Source organism: Rhinoraja longicauda, chromosome 3 (genome assembly GCF_053455715.1).
Source record: "Rhinoraja longicauda isolate Sanriku21f chromosome 3, sRhiLon1.1, whole genome shotgun sequence".
Classification (NCBI taxonomy): Eukaryota; Metazoa; Chordata; class Chondrichthyes; order Rajiformes; family Arhynchobatidae; genus Rhinoraja; species Rhinoraja longicauda.
This window is the reverse complement of record NC_135955.1, coordinates 22,030,481-22,041,455: the sequence shown is the minus strand read 5'-3', so window position 1 is coordinate 22,041,455 and position 10,975 is coordinate 22,030,481. Positions and strand designations below refer to the sequence as shown.

The following is a 10,975-nucleotide window of genomic DNA, read 5'->3' as shown; positions in this document are numbered from 1 at the left end:
AAGTTGACATGGTAATTTTAATAAAAGAGTAAAGGCATCTCCGGGACATGGTAAGTCTGCATTTGGAACATCGTGTACAGATCTGACCTTTTCACTTAAGGAAGGATATACTTGAGATATAAGTGCCAGAAAGATTCATCAGATTGATTCCAGAAGTCAAGAAGACATTAACAGATCAGGATCTGTAGTCCCTCCAATTTAGAAGAATGTGAGGTTTGAAAGCATTGATGTAAAGATGGTACGACCCCCGGATGAGATGTACAGAAGTAGTTATCACAGTCCCAAGGTAAGGATTTGTCCATTCAGCGCAGACATGAGGAGAACATTTTTCAACCTGAATCGTTGGAATTCTCATTTGAATAGGGCCAGGCACTCAGTGGCTTGGGCATTGATATATTACAAAGGAAATTGTGGTTTAGTGTACTAATACAGGAAAGTGGTTTTGAGGTAAAAGATCAGCTATGACTGAATAAATATCAAAGAAAGTATGACGACAAATGCAAGACCCGACGAGCCAATACCCCTCGGCCGAACACTTGACCCGGCAGATCGCGGCCTGCAGTGGGAAGCCGCCGAGACAGCTCCCATTCGTGGGACCACAGCCTGGAAAGGGGAGACAGCAAAAGCCGGCCCCTGCTCGTTCCGCGAAGACCAGAGACGGGGAGGATGGAGTTGGTGATGTTGATGGTCACAGTGGGTGAGGTGCAAGGCTGGTAGCAGAGGTCTGGCCTACCGCGCTCTCAAGATCGGCTGGGGGAGATGCCCCTGGGGCACAAAGATGGACGGTCTTGGAGAGGACGTCGGTTCGCAGGTCGATCCGCACATCCCTGGAAGGCGATGGCCGTAACCCTGCAACAGCCTAGGGCTTTCCCAGAACGGGCACTACGCCCAACAACCAGAGCACAGACTGGACTTTGAAAATGGCACCACAACATGGCGCCTCTTGCATGTGGATCAGCACCAGTGAAGCATTGAACCACTGATCTAAATGGCCCATTCCTGCTCCTATTTCCTATGCTCTGATGAACAGCAGGCATGTTCTAATGATATTTACCTGACTTATGCAGAACTTTATTATCTTGCCTGCTGTTCATTGATTCAAAGATATGGATTGTATCCGTGCGTTGAAGAGTTAAGAGTCAAGACTGTTTTATTGTCTTAAGTTCTGGATGCAAAAATGAAATTCTTACTTGAAGCAGCAACACAACAGGTTTGTAAACACAGTGCTCAATAGCTAACATAATAAATATACATTTAAAAAGTTAAATAAATAAAAAGCTCAATATATTGCAAAGGCAAAACAAAGCTCAATCAATGTTGCAAAACATACTTGGCTAATAAAGTTTTATTGCGATTGTGATTGTGATTGTGATATCTGTGTGTGTGCTTGTGAATATGTGTTTGCATGTTTTAGTATGCGTTTTTATGTGGGTGTAAGTGGATGTTTGCATGTATGTGTAGGTGTGTTTGTATTTTGTCTGTGTATTTGTGTTTTAGTGGGTAGATGAGTGTGTATAGGTTTATGTGTTAACGTGACCCATTTGCTTCAAGAAGTAAAAGCTTTTATTTCATGGCATATTGTACATTGCTTAAAATGTCAAATTTAGCACTGCAAGTGAACAAAATGTTACACAATACTGACGCAAAATCTTCATAATCACCTCACAACCTTTATTACCGAGAAATGCACCTGCACCTGATACATGGACATTAGCTGCACACTGGAGTAGCACACTCTCTTCATATTTACACATGACCTTTTATAGTTAGTCGATGAAAACTCTGGATCCGCTGTCTACATTGTGCAGTCTTTCCAGGTGAGACAGAGATTCACCTGCACCTCCTCCAACCTCATCTATTGTATCCACTGCTCTAGATGTCAACTTCTTTACATTGGCGAAACCAAACACAGGCTCGGCGATCGTTTAGCTCAACACCTTCTCTCAGTCTGCCTTAACCAACCTGATCTCCCGGTGGCTGAGCACTTCAACTCCCCCTCCCACTCCCAGTCTGACCTTTCTGTCATGGGCCTCCTCCAGTGCCATAGTGAGGCCCACCGGAAATTGAAGGAACAGCACCTCATATTTCGCTTGGGCAGCTAGCAGCCCAGCGGTATGAACATTGACTTCTCCAAATTTAGATAGTTCCTCTGTACCTCTCTTCCCCTCCCCCTTCCCAGTTCTCCTTCTATCTTCTTGTCTCCACCTATATCCTTCCTTTGTCCCGCCTCCCTGACATCAGTCTGAAGAAGGGTCTCGACCCGAAACGTCACCCATTCCTTCTCTCCTGAGATGGTGCCTGACCTGCTGAGTTACCCCAGCATTTTGTGAATAAATACCTTCGATTTGAACCAGCATCTGCAGTTATTTTCCTACATTGTGGAGCAACTTCACCAGAAAGACTGTGGCAGTTCAGGGAGCTGCCTCACCATCACCTTCCTCAGGGCAATTTCAGATTGGTATTAGCTGTTGGCTTGCTAATGACAGCAGTATCTCGTGAAAATATTAATCAAACAAAATTGTAAAATGTAAATTTCTGAAAAGCCACGGTGAGACTGTTCAATCATCATTTTTTTAAAAATCTGCCACCATTTGAACATTCTGTTCCATGAAAATAAATTAAACAAGTAAACAATTTAGGTACCATGTTTTAATTTAACTTGTTGATCTTTATGAATGTGTCTCAAAACAATTCATGAACTTGAGCTTTTGTGAAAAACTAGAAGCAGAGAATTAGTGTCAACCAAGACATAATGCATTGGATTTTCATTCCACCTGCTGTGCTGAAAACAAAATCAAGTTAATGAATCCTCCAGATTTTTAAACATGACTGCTCACTTCTGATTTAATAAGGAATTGGTGAAATTATACTCATCTGGTGTCGCTTTGTAAGCTATTTATGGGTGTAAGGTGGGGGTGGGGGTGGGGGGGGGGGGTTGGTGGGTAGGGGGGACGTTTAGTGTGATAATACACATTAAATAATACCTACCGTTGCACACTCTCATGGCTTCCCATTACGCAGTTACTCAAGCATGTACCAACTCAAAATTAGCAAGAAAAGATTTGTTCAATCTTGACTAGGTTTGAGTTTCCTGTGCAAGATTAAACACCATTTGCAAATGGGTAAAATATTGATGTCCAGATCCTAAAGGCTCTTACTGTATTTATGAGTTTAGAAACGTCCCTTATTTTTGAAAGGTTTGCTTCAATTACTGTTGTGATACATAATAGATCATCGAGAGGAAGACAGGAGGAAGAGAGAGAAATCTTTTTAAAGGAAGGTATTGATCAAACCTGCAATTACAAATCTTTAGCCGAGTGGTACACTTGTGTGGTTTGTGCTACCTGAGACATGGTTATCAGCTTTTCCTAAATGCTTGGTGCTGACTTAGATTTTGCAGGGAGATGTTGACATATACCCATCTAAATGTCAACATGTCTCCAAGTAACTGTCACACAAACACTGAATTCCCAAAGCTGTAGCCAGATGTTCACTGCTCCGTGAGCCTGGAGTTGCAGCAGCAACCTAGATTTCAAGCTGGGGAATCCCGACAAACGTCGATGGACTTGTTACGGGTGATAGATATTCACAAGTTCACAAGTTCACGTTATAGGAGTAGCATTGGGCTATTCGGCCCATCGAGTCTACTCCGCCATTCAATCATGGCTGATCTCTGCTTCCTAATCCCATTTTCCTGCCTTCTCCCCATAGCCCTCGACACCCATTCAAACAAAGAATTTGTCCAGCTGTGCCTTAAAAATATCCACTGACCGCATCCACATCCCTCTGTGGCAATGAGTTCCAGAGATTAATCGCCCTCTGACTAAAAAAGTTCCTCCTCACCTCCTTTCTAAAAGAGCGCCCTTTAATTCTGAGGCTATGACCTCTGGTCCTGGACTCTCCCACCAGTGGAAACATCCTTCCACATCCACACTATCTATGTCTTTCATTATTCTGTAAGTTTCAATGAGGTCCCCTTTCAACCTTCTAAACCCAGTGAGTACAGGCCCAGTGCTGTCAAGCACTCATTCCTGAAATCATTCTTGTAAACCTCCCCTGGACCCTCTCCAGAGTCATCACATCCTTCCTTAGATAGGGGGCCCAAATTTGAGCACAAAGGAATATTCCTTTGATGCGAATGGAGCAGATGATTTGCCAGGGACTAAAATGGATTTCACCATGTGTTATTCTTATTGTTTGTGTTTATTTAAATATTTAGTGCGTGATTCATGTTTATACCTGCATGATAATAATATATAAATGTTTTTCAAACTTTGAATCATTTTTCATTGCTTTTGAATGCCAGAAACATTCAGAAATTATGACATTTTTGACAGTTTCTTAAGTCTAATGTAGCTGTTGCTAGACGTCAAAGATCTGTTAGAAAGGGAGTTCCAGGATTTAGACTCTGTGATAATGAGACAATGATGATATGCTCCAAGGCACGATGCTGGGTGACTTGGTGGGTAACCAAAAGATGATGACGTTCCCTGTTGTATGTTGCTCTTGTCCTTCTTGTTGGGAAAAGTTGTGAGTTGGGAAGTGTAGTTGGAATAAACCAAGGGGAGTAACCCCAGTGTATTTCGTAGATTTAGATTTAGATTTAGAGATACAGCGCGGAAACAGGCCCTTCAGCCCACCTAGTCCGCGCCGCCCAGCGATCCCCGCACATTAACACTATCCTACACACACTAGGGACAATTTTTACATTTACCCAGTCAATTAACGTACATACCTGTACGTCTTTGGAGTGTGGGAGGAAACCGAAGATCTCGGAGAAAACCCACGCAGGTCACAGGGAGAAAGTACAAACTCCGTACAGACGGCGCCCGTAGTCAGGATCGAACCTGAGTTTCCGGCGCTGCATTCGCTGTAAGGCAGCAACTCTACCGCTGCGCCACCGTGCCACCCTTTGTGCACCTTTGTGAAGTAATGGTGGAAGGAATGAAAATTATGGTAATGGAAAGGCAACTAATTAAACAGGTGCTTTGGCCTGAATGGTGTCAAGCTCCACAAAAGTATTGGGAGTTGTAGTCTCCTTGCATGAATTCATCAAGTACATTCAGGATAGTTGCTTACAGCAATACAACGTGGAGCCTACCATGGAGCAGGCTGTTTTGGATCAAATTATGTAGAACAAGGCAAGTTTAACAAAGATTTCTGGATAAAAGATCCCCCAGGAAGTATTGTTGATATAATGACAGAATTTAGCATTCAGTTTGAATCATTGAAATGAAGCAACATTAGTATTAAACTTTATCAACGGGAATTACAAAGAATTGAAAATAAGATGGTGAAAGTAGATTTGCAAAGAAACTAGCAGGTAAGAAAATAGGTAAGCAGAGGCAATATGGAGACACAAGGAAACAGTGACAGTCATTTAAGAAAATTATACATGATTCTTGACAAGATATATATCCCAATAAGAAGTAAATGTCATAGGAGAGGCCTTATCAGCTCAAAGTGAGGAATGGGGATGGGGAAAAGTTGGGAGCAGTAATGATCTGCCTAACCCAGGAAGATAAGGAAGGTATGAGATATTACATTGAAAGAGGAAACAGACAAGGTGCCAAATGTTAGTGATTGGCCTGAAAATTTGAAGAAAATCAGAATTCAAAAAAGGAAGATTAAAAATTATTCAAGTAGAAAATAGTCACGCAAAAATATAAAAAGTGCCAATGAGACCTTCTTTAAGTACATAAAATATGATTTTTAAAAAAGGTCAGAGTGAGTATAAATCCCTTTGAGAATGAGTCTGATGAAATGGCAGATGAATTACACAAATATTTTGCTTCAGTCTTCAAAGTAGAAGGTATTATGAACAGTCCATTAAGTAAAACAAAAATGGGGAAGGTTTAATTACAGTGCTTCATCAGTAGAGAATTAGCATTAGACAAACAAATGACACTGATGATTAAAATGTCCTCTGGACCTGATGGCTACATCCTAGAATCCCAAGAGAAGGGGCTGCAAAGGTAATTGATGCAATCAATGCTATTTTCCAAAAATCTTTAACTTCTGGAGAAGCATCTAAATATTGAAAAACTGCCAGTGCAATATCCCTATTTAAAGCAATTGAAAGGCTAGTTGACCTGATATCCGGTATTGAAAAAAATGTTAGGATCCATTATTCAAGAGATGATGGCAGAACATTTGGAAAAAGATAATCTAGTCAAGCAGAGTCAGCATGGCTCCATGAAGGGTAGATCATATCTGATGAATTCACTGGAGTTCTTTGAGCAAGTATAGACCAGAATGGGAGAGGGAAACAGTGAGTGTAATATGTTTAGATCTTCAAAACGCATTCTTCAAGGCACCTCGCAAATTAGTTTTTTTCACAAGGTAAGAGTTCATGATGTTGGGAATAATAAAATATTAGCATGAATGGGTTGACAGAAGGAAGCTGAAAGAAAAGGGTTTCATTTTCAAGTTGACAACTTACAGTATAACCAGTGGGGTGCCATAGGAATCAGCGCTGGGACCCATGCTGTTTACAATATAGACTGTATTATAATTCAGAGAAAGGAAGCAAATGTACTGTACCTTAGCCAAATCATCAAATTATACAAATCTCAGTGGGGTGGCAAGCTGTGAGGAGGATATAAAAAAGGGCACCCTTGCCAGTAGATGCAGCAGTCTCACGAGCAATATGTGCAGCCCTGTGGAGAACCAGGAGACCTCAAGGAGAGGCAGCTGGAATAGCCTCCAGGATCCAAATGATAAATTGGATGGGATTTCTATTGGAAGTTTTTTGGAAACTCTGGCAGACGATATGGATGAGTACGGTCAGACTACCATAGATCCTTTGTCCCCAACACCATCGAAACAAAATGGTCCCTTTACCACAACAGAGAAAGAAATATATACCAACGAGAAACATTGCCGACGGACCAAAATGGCTTTTGAGAGAAACAAGGGAACTGTTGCAGATTGCAATGTCGAAAACAAGTTCTCTCATGATAAACAATGCAAAGATGGTGGGAAACTGAAGATACAGAAAAATGGGAAACTTGATTATGATGGTTGTAAAAATAAAATGCACATTGAATATGATGCCCATTGGCACTGGGTGCGGTCGCAAGGTGATGTAACGTTTCTGTGAGGAGGTTGGGTTAACATTATTCGATCAAAGCAATGATAGTTAATTTTATCTCCATCAAACCGTTGCATCGACTCCAATGGTCAAATTGAAACATATGGTGGTCAGAATGGTAAAGTGTAGAAAAACACATTTCAAGTTACTTGTAATAAAAGTAAAATGCTTCAAGGTTCAGAGTAGATATCTGAGAATTGTCACTTTTAGGAAATTGGAGAAATGAAGTGAGATTTCAGTCACTGAGACCACATTTAGATCAGCCTGTGGACTAATGTGATAAACTAACTATTTGCAATGACTTGGATTGCAGATTAGAATCGGAGTCAGTGAAGAATAGTTAATTGTCACTGTGAACCACTGGTGTATTGTAAATGCAATTTTAATCTGGAGTCCAGGGCTAAATTGACACTAGTACAAAACACAATTAAGGTGTCCCTGACTGCCCACATCCTGCAGGAAACACATTGTACCAACTTGCCTGCCATTTCTTCAGTGGACAAAAATCACAAGTCACAAATTTCGATCAAATGTAGCCTCCTTGCCTCAGCCTCCTCGCCGAAGACACTTGAGCCAAAGACTTACACTTTACTCACCTAAGCGCTTCACCTCAAAAAGGCTACTCCCACTAGAACAAGCCCTACTTTTATTTGCTGTTCAATTAACTAACTTCTGCAGCCGATCCCCCCACATTCACTCCTTCACCTGCCGCCCCTCTGCTGACCTTGAAGGTTGTGTTGCAGCCTAGCCCCGACCGGTTTTTAAATGAGCCGCTCTTGAAAACTCATCAAGGCTTTAACTTCTGCAGCCGATCCCCCACACTCGCTCCTTCACCTGCCGCTCCTCTGCCGACCTTGAAGATATTTGTTGCAGGCTGGCCCCGACTGGTTTTTAAATGATATTGATAGGTTAACTGAGTCGGCAAAATGTTGGCAAGTGGAGTATCCTGTGGGAAAATGTGAAGGTGTTCACTTTATGTGGAAAAATGGTAAAACATTACAATGTAAACAGAGAACAACTGCAGAGAACTCCAGGACAAAAGGATTCAGTTGTCCCTCTGGAAAAAAAGGAAGCTTGCATTCGGCTGTAGAGGTAATCAGGAATGCCAGAGAAATGCTGCCTTTTATTTCAAGAGCATTAGATTATCAAAGTAGGGGAGGCTTACTACAATTATACAAAGCACTAGTGAGGTCACAGCCAGAGCAGAGTAAATACGTTTGGTCCCTTCATTGAAGGGAAGATGTATTTATTTGGGGGCAGTTCAGAGAAGGTTCACTGAGACGACCCTGGGAATGGAGGGAATGGAGGGAATGGAGGGATTGACTTGTGAAGATACTTTCCTGTATTCACAGGAGTTTAGAGGATGAGAGGTAATATTAAAACACAAGATAATTTAGGGGCAAGTAAGGGTAAATGATGGGAGGGTATTTGCTCTTGTAGGGACTTCCGCACCAGAGGGCATTATCTTAAATAAGATACCCATTTACGGTTAACATGAGGAAGAGGGAGGAATGTGAGTCTTTGTAGATCCTTGCCTAAAAAGCTATGTAGGCTGTACTCTTTAATATATTTAAACCTGAGAAATATTTAAATCACTTACGGAGTCATGAGCTAAGAAGACAGGGTGAGAAAATGAACTTGAGGAAATTTGGATCAACTATGCTCTCATTAAATGGCAGGGCTGGTTTGAGGGAACAAGTAGCCTAAACATTATTGTCTTACAGTCTCATGGTCTCTGGGTCATTCAGACATGTGGAAAGTACACTATTACACTACAGCACAAGCTTTGAAGTGAATTGATTGTCATGCACACTCAGTCTCCAACCTGATCTTAAAGTCACAGTCTTTATTGTCCTAGCGAATGATGATGTCGGAATGGTGATGGCACAGAATTGAATGGATAGGAGATAATTGATGCAGCAGCTAAAGATGTCTGAGCCTGATATCTTGGGGCTGTGATGGTTGATTAGTAACAGACCAGTCTAGCTGCTACATCAATAATCTCCTTTCCATGAGGTTCTGCTTCATCAACATTCTCCTTCTACCTGCACGTAGCTACAACCATTGGATTATTTCCCCCCTGCTGTATAATGTCTTTACTTTTATTCTGGACATTATACTTGATTACACCATTGCTGACACCTTCCAGGACCTTGCAGTGGTTAGGGAGCTGATTGATTGGTTGTTAATTAGCTACATTGGATTTATTCCTGTTTTTGAGAACAGGACATACCAGTCCAATTTTCTACATAATCGGGTAAATGCCAGTGTTGTAGCCATGGCCAGAGGCATGGCTAGTTCAGCAGTGCAAGTGTTCAGTACTATAGTTCTCAGCTATTTCTAGATATCACACGGAAAGAATAAAAGTGACTGAAAATTGCGATTTCTGCCCCTGTGGTGGAGTTTCGTGCATGACACTGAAATCTTTCCTCTTGTATGAGGCTTTCTCCTAGTCCTGAGATTCTGCAGTTAGCCGATGATTCAATAGATCTTTCGGATAATTCTCTGGGTTTTTTTCAGTCTTCTCTAAGAGACCTAGGGAGCAACAGCAAAATCGGCTTGATATCGGCTTGGGCGGCACGGTAGCGCAGCGGTAGAGTTGCTGCTTTACAGCGAATGCAGCGCCGGAGACTCAGGTTCGATCCTGACTACGGGTGCTGCACTGTAAGGAGTTTGTACGTTCTCCCCGTGACCTGCGTGGGTTTTCTCCGAGATCTTCGGTTTCCTCCCACACTCCAAAGACGTACAGGTATGTAGGTTAATTGGCTGGGTAAATGTAAAAATTGTCCCTAGTGGGTGTAGGATGGTGTTAATGTACGGGGATCACTGGGCGGCACGGACTTGGAGGGCCGAAAAGGCCTGTTTCCGGCTGAATATATATGATATGATGATATGATAATGAAGAATGACACTTGTTTATTATTTTAAAAATAGGTATAATGTATGTGATATTATAAATGTTTTAACTTAAGTGCAATATTCAGTCTATTCTTGAAACTGTCATTTTTCATTGAATATCTAATACATGCAGTGAATGTAATCACACGTTTTGCAGTTTTAGAGTGGTAATCATTGCTCTTGTGGCAGAAAGCCAGGAATGGATGATTTAGCCAGACAAATATGTTCTCTCTTTCAGGTCTGTCATGGCTTATCTTTTAATTCAGCCCATCCCTTGTTCATATCCTCATTCTAAGTCAATCAGTCTAATTTCTGAAGATTTCTGCCAATTCAGTACAGGTAGACCCTTGAGACAGGCTTGTTTGAAATCTTCACTGGTGAAACAAATGGTTTTCTAACTCATTCCATGTACCTCAACAATAGTGACCATGAATTTAACATAGGGGACACCATGGCACTTGAAGGGAATTAATAATATCTGAAAGCAACATGAAGACGTACAAAAGCCAAGGGCATAACATTTCTTGAGTTCCCAGCTTTGTCTTCTCTATTGTCATAGGGTTATGGGTCAAAGGTTCATTGTCCTTAGCATGTATGACATCTGGAGTAAATGTGCCAAGCCAGTGGACTGTCGGTCCTGTTGTTATTGCCAAGAGTGTTGATTATTTGAACTCATTGCACAGAATTGCAGAAATGTGAGGAATGCAAGGAGATCATTAAGCTCATCATCCCCTTGCTGGTGGAAAAATAGTTTTTTAGACTAACCCCACAACCCAGCTGTTGGGGGGTAACTTTGTAGATAGTAACGTGTATGCCATTCATCCAGGTATCAAATATATCAAAATGTAATGAGAGTTTCTGGCTCCACCAGCAGTGTGAAGCAGTGTGTTTCAGAGCCCAAACATTCACTGAGTGAAATTATTTTTCTTCAGCTCCTTTCTGTTTCTGAACTGTTTAAGATTTTCAGAATATTGCATTCCGCAC

The 10,975-nt window shown here is 41.6% G+C and overlaps 1 protein-coding gene across 1 annotated transcript; it reads left to right on the top strand.

Annotated features, from left to right (window-relative positions):
- Positions 1 to 235: 235 nt before the first annotated feature.
- LOC144592230 (leucine rich adaptor protein 1-like) lies at positions 236 to 7,102 on the top strand. Its single transcript, XM_078396765.1, has 3 exons — positions 236 to 286; positions 5,866 to 5,975; positions 6,520 to 7,102. Exons 1-3 carry the CDS (start codon positions 236 to 238, stop codon positions 7,100 to 7,102), a joined length of 744 nt encoding a protein of 247 aa, XP_078252891.1.
- The last annotated feature ends 3,873 nt before the right edge of the window (positions 7,103 to 10,975 follow it).